The sequence below is a fragment of the Eleutherodactylus coqui genome, chromosome 3 (genome assembly GCF_035609145.1).
Source record: "Eleutherodactylus coqui strain aEleCoq1 chromosome 3, aEleCoq1.hap1, whole genome shotgun sequence".
In the NCBI taxonomy this organism is placed as follows: Eukaryota; Metazoa; Chordata; class Amphibia; order Anura; family Eleutherodactylidae; genus Eleutherodactylus; species Eleutherodactylus coqui.
The window spans coordinates 309,030,245-309,050,096 of NC_089839.1; the positions used below are offsets into that span (position 1 = coordinate 309,030,245).

Genomic DNA, 19,852 nt, shown 5'->3' on the forward strand with positions numbered 1-19,852 from the left:
ACAATGTTACCCCTAGGGGACTTGAATTCAAAACCACAAGATTAAATTCCACAGTGAGGAAGCTTTCTGGACGTCTTGCGCAATTGTTTTTCCGGATTTCTAACATACAGGAGATGTCATTCCACAAGTAAAGAAATTCCACAGAATGTTCCAGAGAACAAAAGCAACACAATCCACACTGCGTCGTACAGACAATACTATCCTCTGTAGAGATGAGCGAACGTACTCTTTTCGGGTGTTTTTTGGACTGGAGCACCGCGTTTTCCGAGTAACTGGCTACTCGGATGAAAATATTCGGGGGGCGCCGGGGGTGAGCGGGGGGTTGCAGAGGGGAGTGGGGAGAGAGAGAGCTCCCCCCTGTTCCCCACTGCTACCCCCCGCTCCACCACGCCGCCCCCCACCCCCCGAATCTTTTCGTCCGAGTAGTCAGTTACTTGGAAAACGCGGTGCTCGAGTCCAAAAAACACCCGAAAAGAGTACGTTCGCTCATCTCTAATCCTATGTGAAAGGTCCCACTGGGGACTTGAACTTGCATCAGTCTGATTGCTTATGCAGTATAATGCAGTACTACGGTATCGCATTATATGGTATTCTGACAGGTAATCCTTCATGGTAGCCATGACACTTGGATGGCAACTAGAGATGAGCGAACGGACTCGTTTAGGGCGATTTCGCAATTGAGCATCGCTTTTTTCGAGTAACTGACTACTCGGGCGAAAAGATTCGGGGGGTGTCGGGGGTGAGCGGGGGGTTGCAGAGGGGAGTGGGGGGGGGGGGGAGAGAGAGCTCCCCCTGTTCCCCACTGCTACCCCCCGCTCCACCACGCCGCGATGCTCAATTGCGAAATCACCCTAAACGAGTACGTTCGCTCATTTCTAATGGCAACCCACAATCTCACCATGGGTGTGAGGCACGTCTGGGACAATCCCGATCGCTACATTTAAATGCAACTGTTATAATTGACAGTAGCAGTATTTAAATGGTTAAAAGCACTGATTGAAGTTCTCTCTGATTGCAGCTATTGCAGTGGGTGTCCGCTGTCAGCCGACCCCTAATGCGCACTGTAAATGTATGACACACGTCAGGAAGGGGTTAATGTTCAAGAGTTCTGACATTTTCTACTATAATTTGCAAATGAATTCATTTCTGCTTGCAGTCAGTGAATGGAAATGTTGTTAAAGGGCATCATATAGCGGGGTCCCCCACTCGGGACCCCTCACTATGTCCCACAGAGCTGCTCAGTAAGTGCGGCTACCATCCTGGAGGCCCCTCTGGCCAGTGAAGGGCCGTTCTGTAATACTATATTTGCCCTGTAGCGGACGATATAGGGAAGATGTCAGGCTGGTCGTGGCCTTCCTTGACACAATCAGCAGTTTGCCGCGGAGCGGAGAGCAGGACTCCGCTAGTCGCCCCCAGCCCCGCATTCTCTGCCCTGATTATGTCCGGCTCGTTACAATGTATCAGATGGGACGTTACCTTATGTCTTTGATGGTGGCGCGTTTCAGGGGGTCGACCTGCAGCATGTGTATTAGCAGCGTGGCCACGGAGCGGTTCAGGTACTCGGGGATGTAAAATACTCCACCGCGGATCTTCTTGAAGAGGGTCGGAACGTGCTCATCATCAAATGGCAAAGTGCCACACAGGAGTGCGTACAGGATGACCCCGCAGCTCCATATGTCCACCTCTGGTCCGGCGTACAGTCTATAGGAGGAGATAAGTGATGTAATTCATGGAGGGATGTATGGGTGGTGGTGGGGGAATAAATAAGACGTCCTGTATCCTACCTGCCAGATATGACTTCAGGGGCGGCGTAGTTGGGGGAGCCGCAGCTCGTACGCAGGAACTCCCCGTCCGACATCATGTTAGACAGACCTGCGCAGAGATTCATGTATGAATATGTAGCAGAGCTGAGTTTGTCGCATTGTGCATAGGACTCCGGGTAACGTACTGCAATACCCATAACCCCTTAGTATTGCGGCCTATTTTGCTTCTAAGCATGTGACGATTTTTGGAGGGTATTTTCATCTCCACTTTCCAAAAGCGATAACTTTTATTTTCCCATGGAGGGAGTTCTGGGAGGACTTGTGACGAGCTGCAGTTTTTATGAACACCATTTTGGGATACATATGGCTTTTTTGATCACTTTTATTGCATTTTGGCTCAGTTTTTTTGTTTTATAGCGTTTGCTGTACAGGATACAAAGTGTGTTCAGGGTTTTGTACGATTGGCTGCCGATGTGACAATATTAAACGTGTTTATGTAAACTTTTATACGCACACAAAAGGTTTTATTTTTTGCCTTTTTTATGTTCCTGTAGGGGATTGGAACATGCAATCCTATGATCACTTTGATAATAAACTGCAGTAGGTATTTCTGTACTGCAGTGCATTATTGTATGGTGATTACAGGCCATGGCAGACGTATTGGACGTATTGGCCCTCCGGCATTACATGGCAGAGGGCTGATGATATCAGAGATCGTCCTCCCCTCTGTGAACCCTTTACAAGCCATGATCCACATTGGCAACAAAGATGTAGAAAATGGTCAGGAATTCAACCACTAGGGGCTCCTTTACAGTCGCAATCGCTGTATCGCAGCAAGAAAATCGCAACTTTTTTCACAGCTGTGGCAGAGGATCGTGATGTTCTCACATTACTTTCAATGAGACCGGCGCTTCTGTAGCCCCATTGAAAGCAATGGGATGCCGGCAAGCCCTGCAGGGATTTTTGGGGAAGGGCTATAAATATAAGGCCTTCCCTGAAAATCATCCCTAGAATGTATTAAAATAAATATATATATATATACTCACCCTCCGCAGCTGCCGGGGCTCAGGCGCGTCCAGCCTGTCCTCTCCCGACACTGCTCTGACTCTGTCTCAGCAGGTGGGGATTTAAAGTACAGCCTGCTGAAAGGGCTGTATCTGATTGGCTGAGCGCTCAGCCAATCACAGGCAGCTCTTGGCCATTCATAGAATTCAATGAACTCAACATTGCAATCCTCTGCCACAGCTGTGACAGGGGATTCTTTACTCCCCACGGGGAGTCATCTTGGCACTGATCACTGTGACAGTGTTGTCAGGGTGTTCAGTGACAAGGGGACTCCCTGCGGAGAAGATTGACACACACCTGCGGAGAGGTGAGTATGTATATATATATATATTTTTTTTATTCAATTTTTTTTAAACAAACCAGGGATGATTTTTAGGGAAGGGCTTATATTTCAAGCCCTTCCCTGAAAATCACTGCAGGGGTTGCCGGCATCCAATTGCGTTCAATGGAGCCGCTGGCAGCAGCTATGGTCCCATTGAAAGCAATGCTACACGGACCTGCATTCACGCGTGTTTGTGCACGTATGTGGGTACGTGGTTTTCTGCGCAACTATGTATGGCACACGCACGCGCTTGTGTGAATGCACCCTAAGGCTGCGTCCACACCAGGGCATACTTACAAGGACGGTTTTCCTTCAGTCCTAAAAATATGGACCGATTTTCCGTATGATTTTTGCGCACCTTTTGTTTCTTCCTGCACTTTCTTTTTTTATGTGATTTCTATCCATTTTGTATCTGATTTTTACACGTGACAAATGATGTCATGAAGAGTTCTGCACGATTTTTTCTGCTTACATGCAATAAATGGGGTCGCAATTGTACATTTACGGGTTGCGGGTTTATATGGAGCAGCTGCCAATCTCAATCCTTGTCTGAGAGCTGACACCAAGCCGCAATCAGCATGAACGCTGATCACGGCTGCTAACCCTTTAAATGACAGTTTAATTTCTGACAGTGGCATTTAAATGCCCGATCGGCCTTCTGCAAGGTGCCACTGAGTTGCCATGGAAGCCTGGGGCCCCGCAGGGCTGTCACAGCTGACTGTCGATAAAGCCACGCCTATGGTACATTTGATAGAATGAAGTACAGTGCAATAACTATGGTATTACATTATACTGTAGAAGTAACCAAACGAAGGCAGCGTCCAAGTCTCCGATGGGGACTAAAAAATGTAAATATTATTTTAAAGTTTTTTTAAATTATTAGAGAAAAATAAAAGATACAGTAAAAAAAATACGTTTCCGAGATTTATAAAAAAAAAATTAAAACAAAAACATATTTAGTATCGCTGCTTGTTGTTTTTTGCAGGACGAGTTGTATTTTTTACTGGTACCATATAATGTACTGAAAAACTACTAAAAAATTTTAACTGGAGTGAGATGGGAAAATACGACATTCCGCCATCTTTCGGTGCGTTTTGTTTCTACAGCACACAAACAGCAACAAAACTGACCTGATGACTTCATTCTGGGGGTCGGTATGATTACTGCGATACCAAGTTTATTTATTTTTTTCTGCACGACTTGCATTTTTTTAAAAAGATTTTTATTTAATTAAAGATTTTTTTTAATTTTCTAAAATTATTTTCTGCCGCCATCTTCTCAGCGCAATCACTTTACTTTTCCTTCGACGTGGTTGTGTGACGCCTCGTTTTCTGCGGGGCGCCCTGTAGTTTCATACAACTTTTAAATCACTTTTTATTACATTTTTTCTTGCAGACGAAGGTGACCAAAAAAACCACAATTCTGGCGTTATTTTTTTTCTGACGACGTTCTCCGTGCGCGGTAAATAATGTGGTCCTTTTATGGGCGCCGCGATACCAAATATGTATTTGTTTTATTATTTATTTTATTATAAATATGGCAAAACTTCTATTACTTTTTATTTTTTTATAATTAGTAAAACTTTTTAAAAGTTACTGTTTTTTTTTAGTTCCCAGTAGGGACAAGAACTGTGATGCTTTGATCGCTCCTGCAGTATGATGTGATGCCATAGCATTACATCATACGGCAATTTGACAGGCAGTCTATCAAGCCACTTCACGGGCATGGCTTGATAAACATTCTGCTATGACAGCTCTGGGGCCGTGACACCTGCGATCTCATCGTGGGGGGGCGGGGGAAGGGGGGGCATACGGGACCCCGGAACATCTTTGAGGGATTTAAATGCCACTGTCAGAATTGATGGAGACATTTAAAGGGTTAACAGCTCCGATAAGCGGCACGTCTTATCGGAGCTGATGCAGGCAGGTGCCGTCTGTAAGAAACAGCCGATACCCGCAGTGTATGGAGCGCGATCTCCCTTCATACATACTGTACATCCTGTAGCGTTAAGGGGTTAAATACGTCTCCCACAAAGAAGGCTCAGAGCGCCCGATTGATGGAAAAATAAAAGTTATGACTTTTTGAAAGTTGCAAAATTGCAAAGAACCCGAAAAAGCAAAATCGGATAAGAATAGTTTTTTTTTCTTTTCTCAGACTTGTCATCAAAGTAACAAACGAAGCCGGTGCGAAAACGCCAACCAAACGAGCGCGCTCTATTTTCATCCGATTTCAGACGGGCCGGGAAAACTGTTGGTGCAAATATACCCGGAAGCCTGTGGGTGGCTAAACATACGCAGCAAATACGCGTTAGCCTCCGTGTTCACTGCGGATTTTTTTTTGCGCATGACATACGTGAAAAACGGATGACATACAGATGCAACACAGTTGTAAAAACAGACATGCAGGTAAAAAAGGGGGACAGATTTATGAAACCGTCTAAGGGAAAAACTGTCTGTTGCCCCCAGCGACCAATCAGAGCGCAGCTTTCATTCTACCACAGCAAAAATACAAGATGAAAGCTGCGCTGTGATTGGTTGCTCGTGGAGGTACATACCAAAGTCGGCGATCTTGGCGTTCATGTGCGCGTCTAGTAGGACGTTCTCCGGCTTCAGATCCCGGTGGACCACCATGTGTCGGTGGCAGTAGTCTACAGCCGACAGGATCTGCTGGAAGAGGCGCCGCGCCTCCGGCTCTTCTACCTGGAAGGCGGAGAGGATTGTGTATCAGTGGAGCCCGAAAACGGACGAGAGGCCAACGTGTACGAGGAGTGCGCAAAAATACATTCCATTCACAAAGCCGCTCGTATCGAAGAACACAACAGCCGCAGTGATGGCTTCGTGTTACATACAGGATGGATGGGACATATCTGCTAAAACGCTCTGCGTTGCTGGTGGCTCCCCTTCACTTGTCTCCATTCCCCTCCTCCCATCATAAGCCTGCCCATCACATGCAGCCCCCTCCTCATCATCATCGTACTCCCCTCCTGAAATACTCTGTGCTGCTCTGGACCCTGAAGCTTCTACTACAGGGCGTGGACAAAAATATGGAAACACCATACCAAATGCATGGGATTTTAATAATTAGCATTGAGCTGTCCTTTTGACCCCTGCTTGGCTCAGAGCTTTTTGACAAATTTGTGTTTACTTCACCTCTTGCCCTGCTCTGGGTGGTTTTGGAAGCAGGCTGGTAACAGCAGCTGAGCGGCTCAAACCTCTGACCAATTGAACCCTGTTGCTTGGACAGATATGAACATCTGCCCGGCAGCATCTGCGTCGTATTACCTCCACTTAAGTCACATGGGATTATAAATCATATTTCAATAACACATGTAGACACAGATTTTAAGGCATGCGTTTCTTACGGTGTTTCCATATTTTTGTCCACCCCTGTATATAACTCTCAGTCCATCATTGCCCCTGTCACATGCAGCCCACTCCTCGTTAATACTGTCAAAGGAGTAGTGGATGGTTGAGGGGTCCTACAGGATCAGCAGTCCTCTCCTGAAATCCTCTGTGCTGTTGCGTCCTCCGCTCCTTTCACCATGTACCTTTCAGTCTGCGACCATCCCCTTGTCTCCAGTCCCCATCATGACCCTGCCGCTGTTACATGGAGGAAGGCCTCACTTACATCACACTCCTCTCTACTCCCCTCCTCACATTATGATTCTGCCTCTGCCACATCCAACCCGTCCGCAGTAACATCCTCCTATGTGTACAGGTCACTGCCCCCCCCTGCTCCTCGTCTCCTGAAACCCTCTGTGCTGCTGCGGCCCCTCTCTCTGCACCGTGACCCTACAGCAATGCTGTTCTCTCCATCTCCTTGGGGCCAGACTGGCAGGAAGGGGGCGCGGCGGTTCGGCACACCTCCATATTTCGGGCTGCGCTCTTTTGGGGTCACACATTCCATGTGACTACGGTCGGACTTACCCGTCCATGTTTGCATATATAATCGAATAACTCGCCGCCGGATACGTATTCCATCACCATGAAGAAGTCGGTCGGCGTGCTGATCACCTGGTACCTGCAAGAGAAGACGATTACACGGAATTACATGAAAACCGATTAGTGCGACACGCAGAAAAGTCGTGTCTTGGACCAGAGCGGTCAAAAGTGACAGTCGCTGAACCCCGAGAGCTTCTCACATTTCCTCCCCCACACTGCAGTCTGGGGGAGCGGAGCGCCATCTGCTGGATACATTCATAATCATGGAGTTTAACTTGACACAAAGCGTTAAATAAACTGCGGCGCCGAACCTTCTGCCTCTCAAAATAGATTGTTGTGTTAACCCCTTAGTGACCAGAATACGCATTTTTATGGCGGTCACCAATGGGCTTTAAACCTGCACAAACATCTTTTTAAGGCGGTGGCTTGTCTGATTACTGACAGCGGGGCTCCTGCTCTAACTGCCAAGAACGGAGGAGCCTCAGATCCTGGCAGTTTAACCCCTTACATACCAAAATCAATAGCAACTGCAGCATATAAGCAGGTGACAGAGGAAGGGGGCTCTGTCACCCATCAGCATCCCGCAGATTACAAGGTACCAATGGGCTCCCATGGCAGCCGGAATCCTGACAAAGTCCTCCATGTCTGCCATATAACCTAGTCTATTAGGCCCCGCCTCCCGCAGAGTCTAATAGGCTGCTGTCATAGGCTTAGTAGAATGCAGTACGTAAGTAATGCGGATTGAACAATTGCATCTTTAGGTTCCCTTCAGGGACTAAAAAAATAGCATCTAAAAAGTTAAGGAAAACAGCCAGTTTTTAAAAAATACACATTTTTCCCCAACAAAAGCCTGTTTTAAATGGATAACATACAAAAAAAGTAGAAAAAAGCAGAAAAGCAGCACAATCAGTATTACCGCGTTTTGGGCGACGCAGGCAGTGAAAATATTTTGTTCTTTATCTCAAGCAGTAAACGCTTAAAAATCTGACGCCAGAAATTATTTTTCTTTTGTTCGCCTCCCAAAAAATGTAATAAAAAACAATCCAAAAGTCCAATATATCCCAAACTGGTACCAAGAAAACTACAACTCTTCCCGCAAAAATACAAGCCCCACAGCGCTCCGCTGCCGGGAGAACAACAATGTTCTGGGTCTTAGGGCTCCTTCACACTAGCGATCGCGAAAGCGCAACTTTTTTCCCGCGATTTGAGCGTCAGCACTGCTTTTTCTTGAAAAAACATTACTGCCACTTGCAATTTTCTAGTGCATTTTTTTGCGTGATTTTTTTTGTGTGACAGTCAAACGCTGTTTTCAACTTAAGTCGATGTGTCAGGGCAGCAGCGGTCCCTCAAATAAAGTTGCATTCCTCAGATAAGGGCGCCGACGGCTCCATGACCCCGGGCCCCGCTCAGTGAGCCGGTGTGCAGCTGCTGCCGGTCACTTCCTGCTCCTCCTGCATCAGCGCGCGCTTACTCCTCCCCCTCTCCACAGTGCACAGTGCCGGCTGAACGTTGCTGTGTCTTCCTGCCTCCTGACACAGTACAGCAGCTAAATCCCCAAAGTGCCGGCTGAACGCTGCTTGCCTCCTGAATCCCCACTGTACTGCAAAATGTAAGGACTGTACAGATGAGTACAGTACAGTAAAGAAACGTTAGCAAATAAATACTGCAGTCCTATGTCAAAGCACAGATAACACAGTGATACGTACTGCTAATGATGTCCCTGTAGTCCTATGTCAAACTACAGATAACACAGTGATACGTACTGCTATAATGATGTCCCTGCAATGTTAATGTATTCTTTACAGTTGTGTTTTATATTCATTCAGTATTAAAGACCAGAGTTATTCTCTATTAGGGCGGACACCCACTGGCTTTTTTTTTTCTCCACTGCGCTGCGAGAGTAAGTGAAAACTCTCGCAGCGCAGTGCGAGAAAAAAAACGGGATCACGCCGGGATATCGCCAGTCTTATCAATGGAGCCAGCAGAAGCAGCGCTAGCCCCATTGAAAACATATGGAGAATACCGCAGACTTCTGCCACAGCTGTCACACCTGTGGCAGGAATCCTCTGCTGCAGCTGTGACAACTGTGGCAGGAGTGCAGCATGCTATCCCATTGCTTTCAATGGGATCGGCGCTGCTGCCGCTCCCATTGAAAGCAGTGGTTTGTGGAAAAACCCTGCAGTATGATTATCGGGGAAGGGCTTGAAATATAAGCCCTTCCCAGAAAAGCATCAATAAGTGGTAAAAAAGAGAAAAAAAATTACTCACCTGTCCACCGCTCAGACGCGTCCTCCGGCTGGCTCCCCTACACTGCTGTCCAGCACTTTCAGCAGGCGGGGATTTAAAAATTTCTGCCTCCTTATAGGGCTGTGCTGATTGGCTGAGCACTCAGCCAATAGCAGCTAGTGCTTAGCTATTCATGAATGAATAGCACTATCTGTAATTGGCTGGCCCCATTGAAAAGTCTGGCGATATCCCGGCGTGATCCCGTTTTTTTTCTCGCACTGCACTGCGAGTGTTTTCACTTACTCTCGCAGCACAGTGGAGAAAAAAACTCCAGTGGGTGTCCGCCCTTAAATGGGGTTTGGTGTGATTTTTGGACGTCTAGAAGCAATTAATTAGATTTACATTAATTCCTATAGAAATAATGTCCCCAACTAAAGTCCATTGCTCCGGACAGATTAATGACGTTTGTTGAGGTTCTGCTGTATTAAAAACGCATTGCACAAAAATCGCAAGTTTGTGTTTTGCGATGCGATAAAAAGGAGGCTCCATAAGGAAACAATAAGAGATAAAAAAAGCAAAAAACACAGAAAGGCAGGAACATAACATGAGTGAAAACATGGCAAATGTGAAGGAAACCACGGCCCCTCAGAATGCGGCGATGCAGGCAGTTTTTCTTTAAAACATGTTTCTATTTTGAAAAAGTAATAAAAAAACCATCTCTATAAACTTGTTATGGCTGTAATCGCACCAATCAGATAAGGCCGTTATCATGTGATGTTCACTGGGCGGTGACCGCTGTAAACACAAAACCCAAAAACAAGGTGGAAAGTTTCCCCATCTCTGCCCCCCACAACACATTATGTGTCCCCCGGAGTGGTGCCGTTACCATAGGTATGTCAGCGAGTTATGGGCTCTACTGCAGGGTGGTGGGAACTGGTGCGCATTTCACAGTATGTGGGCGATGAATGGACATTCCCCCCGTGACCCCGGAGCATAGAATCACGTGACAAGTTTTCCGCGGATCAGTTTTAGTGTGAATCCACATTAGATGAAAAATCCAGCGATCGGAGCGACTTCCAACGAGGCCGGTCATCGGTGCTAGACTAGCCAGGGGCTCACCACCAACCGCGGGGGGGTTTTCTCATGTAACAGTGTGAAGAGTATACGGAGAATGGCGCGATCGAGGAAAACATCCAGCAAAAGGGGATCCTGCGGACGGAACAACTCATCCCTGAAAGGGGTCGGAGGAGGATGTCAGGAATCGCTCTGACCAACAGGCTGCACAGTCAGCTGAATACAACGCTGGAGCTCCAACTAACGTGTCTGAATGCACAACTCGCCGTTCCTCCGCACGGATGGTATAACAGCAGACGACCAGTTCTAGCGCCATTGTGTCTAACAGAAACAGAAAGACTCCAGCGGGCAAAAGAGCGCAAAACTTGTATCACTGAGAAGCGGAAAAATATCTGCTGGTCAGATGGATCCAGATTTCTGTTGCTGATGGGAGGTCAGAATTTGGCACAAGCAGCATGAATCGCTGACCCCTTCCTGTGAGCCGGTCAGAACATATCAGCACTGCCATCTAATCTGCAGCAACTACAAGAAGCTTCCTGTCCGCGGGGGCCGGTATTCCTGCAGAATGATCTCATCACCGAGTGGAATCTACACAACAACAATCTGCTGCGTTCTGAAGAGCAAAAGGAGGCCAACACTACTAGAAGGGGGTCTCTAATAAAGGGCCGTCAGCGTGTGATCTCATAGGGTTCTCATAGGGTCACTGAAGGATTTAGAGAAGGGGGTCCTGATTAGGGTCCCCCTTTATCAGCCAGAAGTGGCGGCTATTGGTGGGGGTCTAATAATGGCGCCATTCAGAGTAGATACAGTGATAATCATATACGGTAGAGAGTCTAGAAGGTTCCAGCCAGCGACACTAATAACCGCAGCGCTCTATAAAGAGACGACGCAGAAGAGGATATCCAATGTGACGGCTGCTTCCCCTCCGCAGACTACAAGGAAACACTTCAGACTCCTCGTATATTTAGATCTGCATGGCACACGGACCAGCGGGACGCCGCGGCCGACTGCGCAGGGAACACGTTTATTTATAAACTCCGAGGAGATCAGAGATAGCGACGCCTGAAGGCCACAAACAAGGCGGCCAATGTTTATAACCGTGCGCCGCGGGACGCGACTGATATGGAAACACAGGAGGAAGGAGAATAATAACAGGATTGTGATGACGGTGATGGCGGCGACACGTGTATCATAATAAACTGCATGTGACGTTCGCGTCCGTGAAGTGTGAGCTACGCCCTCTGCCACCGAGAGCAGCTTCAGAATCTGGGGGGCTGCGTCCGTACGGATGGGCTTTATGGATTGAGATCTGAGGTCCTGCAACCCAAGGGTTAACAGAAACTATAACGCTAGACGCAGCTTTAGATGTGACTGGAGTAGAAGAGATGATGCAACAGAATATCAGTGCAGGGTAATATAGGGGAACTTATACGCATTTCGTCGCTGGCGCTGGAATATGGCGTCTCCGGATACTTACAGTTTAATAATATGTGGATGACGGAAAAGCTTCAGGTTCTGAATCTCACGCTTTATTTTCCCGACCACGTCCAGACTGCGAATCTTCTGTCTGTTTAAGATCTTCACTGCGACTTTATGTCCCGTCAGCTGGTGCTCCCCCACTGAAACACAAAGCGAGATTCATGTTAGCATCTTCTACGCGGTATGACTTGTGTTACGTCACTATCTGTAGCGCTATATGGCAGTATTATATGGGCATTGTACAGTACTATTACATGATACTACCGTATTATACACTATGCGGCAGTATTACATTACCATCATATGGCACTGTTACCATGGCACTGTAATGGTTCTACTGTACGGTGTTATCTTTGCACCATATGGCGGCATTGTACAGTACTATTACTTGGCAGTGCTATGGTTCCATTGTATGGTGCTATTATTTATATACAGTGTCAGTATTATATGGCCATTATATAGTATTGTTAGCATGTCATCGTAATGTTTCCACCGTACGGCATTATTATATTCTCATTATATGACAGTCTTATGTGGGCATTGTATAGTAATATTAATTGGCACTGATGTGGTTCCACTGTATGTTGCTATTATATGGACACTATTTAGCAGTATCATATTGGCCTCATATAGTACCGTTTCTCTGCTATTGCAAAGTTTCCCCTGTATGATGTTATATATGCACAACATGGCAGTATTATACGGGCATTGCACAGCACTGTTACCATGAAACTGAAAGGGAGGTGACACCGATTAGATATTAGACAGTGAGGGGGATCAATGAGTGGAACAGGTTGTCACAGGAGGTGGTGAGTTCTCCTTCAATGGAAGTCTTCAGAGGCTGGACAGACATCTGTCTGGGATGATTTAGTGATCCTGCATTGAGCAGGGGGTCAGACCCGATGACCCCGGAGGTCCCTTCCAACTCTACCAGTCTATGATTCTATGTTGTTATTATATATGTACTATATGGCAGTATTATATGGCCATTTTATAGCACTGTTACAATGGCACTGTAGTGTTTCCACTGTACGGTGCTATTATATGTGCACTATATGGAAGTATTATATGGGCATCATACAGTACTGTTACTTACCAATGTATGCTGGTGTCATTTAGGGTTCACTGGGACAGCATTATGATAATACTAGTAACAGGGTTTCTGGTGACTAATATAATATAGTTAAAGGGATTGGAGTTGATCACAGGTCCTAAACCGCAGAGCCAGACAGCAACCATGTGCTTACAGCACCTGTGATGATGTCACCGTCCTGTGATCAGTCACCGGGGGCTCTGAGCTCCGCCCCTAATCACATGACAGTGACATCACAGGTCTTGTAAGCACACGGCTGCTGTCAGTCTCTGCATGTTTTAGGATCTGTGATGACGTCACCATCATGTGATCAGGGGTGGAGCTCAGATCCCCAGTGACTGATCACATGACGGTGACATCACAGGTAACTCACACACATCACTCACAGACGGGTGGTCATGAGTATTTTGATTACACTTTATTTTCTCCTTCAAACAAACGCCCGTGTGTTGTCTTTGCCCGTGTTCATCATGTGGGCTCCTATATGGTACCTACCGTGTTTCCCCAAAAATAAGGCACCCCCTGAAATTTGCAGAAGTCCCAAATATAAGGCACCCTCCGATAGTAAGGCATAGTAAAGTGTGCAGGCAAGTCAAGAGGCCTGTCCCCTGCTGCCATCTCCGTTGTCTCCTACCTCCAGATGTATAGGTAGATCTGCAGACAGTCTGCTGTTATGCTGTCCCTGCTGTGCTGTACGAGTGTGCTGTTGTGAGCTCCCCTTGCTGGCTGGAAAAGTCCATACTGTACGTTCTGTTCCTGCTGTACATGTCTGCTGTGATGAGCTCCCCCTGGTGGCCAGAAGCTGCAATACCATCCCTGCTTACAAGTGGTACAGGAACTTCTGTCTGCAGACAGGTACGTTACTTTACAGCCCTTATTTTTTTATGGCTCTGTGTGTGAGTCAGGCACCCTGTGTGATTCTTAAGGCTGAGTTCTCACAGAGCGTATTTCCAGCGGAAATCTCACAGTTTGGCCACAGCGATAAACAGCGAGATTTCCGCCGGGAAAGCGCTGCTTCAAAACCCACGGCACTCAGCCGCTTGTTTTGAAGCGACCTGGCTGCACGCTCTTCCGTTTCTATGGCCGCTGAATCCGCACCACAACACCAGCTTCTCCCAGCTTTGCCGTGACAGATTTGCTGTCCCATGTGGACTGATTTCTGAGAACTTTCGTCCACAAAGCTGGCCAATTGAGGGATTAGTGGCCACAGACGGATTTGCCGCGGCAAAATAAGACACCCCCTGAAAATAAGACGTAGCGCATATTTTAGAGCAAAAATTTATATAAGACGCGTCTTATTTTCGGGGAAACAGGGTAGAACTTCTTTTTCATAAGGAGACCTCATAGAGTTTTAGGAGGGCGGACTGAGTTGCATCCCCATACTGCTGTGATGTTGTTGGATCTGATCCTCCGGGGGGCGCATTTATTGTTTTACATGTTGGTCTTAGAATGTGTAGCTGCAGTAAGAGGCACCAACTGTATCAGGAGGCGCAAGGCTCGGAACAGATTTGTCATCTGGGTGACAAATCAGGTAAAACCTGCTGCAGATTTCTGCCATAAAGTTTTCCTGCATTCTGGTGTAAATAATAGTAAACTTGAGAGCCCCCCCCCCCCCCCCTTACAATTTTTTTTTTTTTTACAAAAGTGGCAAGAGCGGCAGAAAGTGCTAAAAAGTTACTAATTTTTGTGCAAAAGTGTGTGACTCTTGCCTCAGAGTTCCGGCGTAGAGAATTTTATGACTTCCCGCCTATAAATAGAAGGGGTTAATACGAAGTAAAGCTGGATTTACTGTCCCGCTAACAACACGGAGAACTGCAGGGAATCCAAACCCTCAGCCAGAATGCAGCACAAGCCTCAGAAAAGTTATGCAGCCGAGAGGTTTGGTGCGACTTCATGACGTCACGCAACTAAGTTATAGAGCTGCAATTTGTGGTTAAAAAGAACGCAAAATTGCAGGCGGGCGTCAGAGAAGTGGCACCTGACCGGCACCGGCAATATGCGACTTTCCCAACAGTTTGGGATTTTTTTTTTGCGACTGTCATGTGACAGTTGCGCTAGATCACAGGTCACGATGTAACTGCATCGACAATCATTACAAGCAATGCCGCAGGGCGACCGACGCTGCCGTGTGCCCGTAGCCTAAACGTGCGGTTTACGGCAGCCTGTATTCACGCTGACGCCAATCCCAGGGGGAGGATAAAAAACTGTTTCCGATTTAATGCATTAGGGAATTGTTGTTTATGCATCGGCTGCTCATTAATCTTTAACCCTTTCAGAACCAAGCTACATTTTGGAATTCTGGCGTGCGTCACTTTTATAAAGAATAACTCTGTAAAGGTTTTACGTATCCAAGTAATCGGGCCGTTATTTTCTCACCCCACGTTGTGCTTTATGTAGACCGATACAATTTGCATATATTTATTAAAAATATCAAATTTGAGGAAGTTCTTTTTAATATTTTTTTCATTTCTTCCATGTTCGTGTGACAAATATGTACAAATTTATTAATTCATATATATTTCCACTTGTTTACTTTATTTTGGAAGCACATTTGAAAAGATTTGCACCTTTCTGAGCAGTTTAGGAGACTTGCTGATATTACATTAATTCTTAAAATTTTGACGTATATTGTTTTTAATTTTCATTTATCTCTAATTATTTTTATGGTTCGGATTATTACAGCAATTAGTCAACTAATGTAAGGGCACGTTCACATGTAGCAGAGTTGGTGCAAATTTTTGGCAGTGGAAAATCTGCATCAAATTCCACATTCCATCACTTCTGGGGATTTTGACGAGAATCCACAACAGACTTCGGCCCTTCATTCGAAAAAGTGAAATCAGCTGCGGATCCGTGTCAAAATCTGCACATTAAATTATTAAACATGAACCCTATGCTGTACAATCACCCCCGCTAACTAAATAGTATAGGTGATTGTAGTAGAAGGGGTTAATATGGGGTTATTGTCTTGTGTTTTTTACACATTACAGTATGCTCTCCTTCTCTCTCACACTGACAGGAGAGCGGGGGAGAGACTGATGCAGCGCTGACATCTTGGGCAGCACTTTGACTGGCTGTCAGTGATGACATCATCAAGACTTGAGCCAATCATGTTCAGATGACGGCACCCGAACAGGCTGATAGTAGCAGCGCAATTTAGGACATTTAACCAATGTAAGGGTCTGTAATCGCTGGTAGAGTGCCCTACATAAATTTACATCGCTGCTGCACACAGCCCAGGCAGCAGCGACATAAATTTACCACTAAGGGTCACAAACGGGGTTAAAGTGACTCCAAACCAAGTTCTTCCTGCTTTGCATCTAAGGGCTTACTCATACGAGTGTATGGGGGCTGCGTATTATGCCCACATTTTTCACACTTGTAATGTGCAGTACACACAGCAAAGACATGTTACTTATAGTCTATACTAGCGTGTAATATGCACTAAAATAGGTCATGCTGCGTTTCTTTTCACGCACATAAATAAACGCAAGTGTGGGTTGCCCAATAGAAACCAGTAGACTTTAAGCCCGCATGAAAAATCTGCCTGTAACTCCCGGGATACGCCGCTGTGATCCCTAAACATTACTCATTACTGTCCTGGTGTTGTGAGCTTCATTTGATATATGTTATGCCACTCGTGTTTTGTAAACATGAAATAACGCAACCGTGGAGGTGTCGCTCGGGAGCTGCCAATCTCTGAACACTTTAAACATCATTAGCAGAGCCTTAAAGGGACGAATTATAATTCAGAAGGCTGTAAAAATGCAGGTGGATTTCGGTAAATGTCCCTAATGGTGGAAAATGTTTGACTGTATAACGGACACAAAGTGAAGGAGCGGCGGCCAAGAGCAACACAAGTCAGTTTGTAGCCCCTCACCGGTCACCTGTCATAAATGCAAAGTAACTGAAACGACCATAAGGGCGCCCACCCACTGGCGTTTGCGATTTCCGTGCGTTAAAAACGCCGTGTTTTTCCCGCGTTTTTCACAGCGTTTTTTGCCGCGTTTTCGCGGCGTTTCCGTGGCTTTTCCATTAATTTCCATTGACTTTCATGGGTGCATTAGGAGAAAAATAAGGACACATATGCAACTGACAGTTCCTATGTTAAAAAACGCAACGCAACGCAAAACGCCAGTGGACAGGAACACGTTATCTCTATGCCTGTGCAGGAAAAACGCAAAACGCAAACGCAGGTAAAAAAACGCCAGTGGGTGGGCGCCCTAAGGGTGATACCAGCAGACAGCAATGGCAAAGATTGGGGCTCAAGGGCAGAGAGACAGATACCTAGGCGACTGCCCTGCATGTTACCTGAAAATAATCGAATTTCGAGCTGCACTTATTCTGCTGGTGGAGGCACTGTGTACATACATTACTTATCCTGAGTTACATCCTGTATTATCCTCCAGAGCTGCACTCACTATTCTGCTGGTGGAGTCACTGTGTACATACATTACTTATCCTGTACTGATCCTGAGTTACATCCTGTATTATACCCCAGAGCTGCACTCACTATTCTGCTGGTGGAGTCACTGTATACATACATTACTTATCCTGTACTGCTCCTGAGTTCCATCCTGTATTATACTCCAGAGCTGCACTCACTATTCTGCTGGTGGAGTCACTGTGTACATACATTACTTATCCTGTACTGCTCCTGAGTTACATCCTGTATTATACTCCAGAGCTGCACTCACTATTCTGCTGGTGGAGTCACTGTGTACATGCATTACTTATCCTGTACTGATCCTGAGTTACATCCTGTATTATACCCCAGAGCTGCACTCAGTATTCTGCTGGTGGAGTCACTGTGTACATACATTACTTATCCTGTACTGCTCCTGAGTTATATCCTGTATTATACCCCAGAGCTGCACTCACTATTCTCCTAGTGGAGTCACTGTGTACATACATTACTTATGCTGTACTGTTCCTGTGTTACATCCTGTATTATACTCCAGAGCTACACTCACTATTCTGCTGGTGGAGTCACTGTGTACATACATTACTTATGCTGTACTGATCCTGAGTTACATCCTGTATTATACTCCAGAGCTGCACTCACTATTCTGATGGTGGAGTCACTGTGTACATACATTACTTATCCTGTACTGATCCTGAGTTACATCCTGTATTATACTCCAGAGCTGCACTCACTATTCTGCTGGTGGAGTCACTGTGTACATACATTACTGATCCTGTACTGACCCTGAGTTACATCCTGTATTATACTCCAGAGCTGCACTCACTATTCTGCTGCTGGTGGAGTCACTGTATACATACATTACTTATCCTGTACTGCTCCTCAGTTACATCTTGTATTATACTGCAGAGCTGCACTCACTATTCTGCTGGTGGAGTCACTGTGTACATACATTACTTATCCTGTACTGATCCTGAGTTACATCCTGTATTATACTCCAGAGCTGCCCTCACTGTTCTGCTGGTGGAGTCACTGTGTGTCCTGTCCCTAGAGGGTCCTGCACAGATGTGGGGATTCCCGTTAGTCATCTGCAGTTCTTCCTGTAGGGGGAGATGTTGTCCTAGATATTTATCTAACCCCTTAGACTCTGGAGATTAGTGAGCTGTGACATGTGGTGAAGCAGACCCGGCGCCCCCCTTGGGTACAGCACAGATGTATGTAGCGCCCGTCACTTATCTGTTCCTATAGGAAGAGCCCTGGATATTTATGTAACACTCCAGGTGTGCAGATGTATACAGTCCCCCTCCCGCACACGTTACTTGGTGTGACCCACTTAGCGCTAATTAACCCATAAAGAACTGCCAACTCCCTATTAAAGCAAGAACCTATAGAAGCAGCTGGCTGTGGTGTGTGAGGTGAGGTGGGTACCGGCTCTCCTGCCAGCCGCTGCTCATACTCGTCCAACCACAAGACAAAGCCAGGTGGGTATTTAAAAAAAAAAAAAAAGGCGGCACATATTTGTTTCACCCAAGTGACCTGTGCGCCAAAGTCCAGAAGACCCCAGGCTGCCATGGCAACTGAATGGCCAAAGATAGGGCATGCTGCAATTTTTTCCTGCACCGTGATGCAGAAAAAATAAAAAATAAACGCTCCTTAACTTTTTTTTATACTGTTTAGTCCCTCAAGGGCACTTCAAGATGCGATTATTTGGTCCATAGGATAATACACTGCATTACTGACGTAGTGCATTCTATTAGACTCTGCTGGAGGCGGGGTTTAACAGACTGAGTTACATGGCAGACATGGAGGCCTTTGTTAGGCTTTTGGCTGCCATGGGAGCCCATTAGTAGTTTGTGATCACACTGCGGAATGGCAATGGGTGACAGAAGGAGTCCCCCTCCCCCTGTCATCTGCTTCAAGGTTTCAGCTGCTATTGTGGCATGCAAGGGGTTAAACTGCGAGGATCTGAGGTTCCTCCATTCCTGGCTGTTAGAGCAGGAGCCGGGCTGTCAGTAGTTATAGCCAAGCCAATGCCTTAAAAAAGCGTATGTGGAGGTTTAAAGTCCATTGGTGAGGTCAGTAAAAAGGTGTATTGTCGTCACTTAGGCTGACTCCACACGGGCGAGAAAATCGTGCGATTTTTGTACAAATGTCACCTGCTGCGATAGTCAGTAAAAAAAAGCAGAACATGAAACCAATGATTTACAAGGGTCCCATTCCCATCTGCGCGGTTTTTACTGATGCGATGTTGAGGGGATAAATAATTGTGTCTCGCTCGATCTTCCTGCGATCTTCTATTTTTCATCTCCCATGTATTCCTATGGAGGCTTCTTTTTATAGTATCGCAACGCTACAAACGCGCATTATGATGCGTTGCTATGAAAATTTGCGTGATTTTATTGCGAGCGGCAGCAATGCGAGATTATTCTAAAAAAAAAAAAGCATGGCTGCCGCTCACAAGTCACA

The 19,852-nt window shown here is 46.2% G+C and overlaps 1 protein-coding gene across 1 annotated transcript in view; it reads right to left on the minus strand.

Moving 5' to 3' along the window:
- PRKAA2 (protein kinase AMP-activated catalytic subunit alpha 2) overlaps positions 1–19,852 on the minus strand; it is a 40,621-nt gene that overhangs the window by 19,622 nt on the left and 1,147 nt on the right. The window contains exons 2-6 of the mRNA XM_066597881.1: positions 11,869–12,010; positions 7,077–7,170; positions 5,705–5,849; positions 1,785–1,872; positions 1,477–1,701 (exon numbers count right to left, since the gene is read on the minus strand). Coding sequence (XP_066453978.1) covers positions 1,477–1,701; positions 1,785–1,872; positions 5,705–5,849; positions 7,077–7,170; positions 11,869–12,010 — 694 coding nt within the window. The remainder of the gene's footprint in view (positions 1–1,476; positions 1,702–1,784; positions 1,873–5,704; positions 5,850–7,076; positions 7,171–11,868; positions 12,011–19,852) is intronic.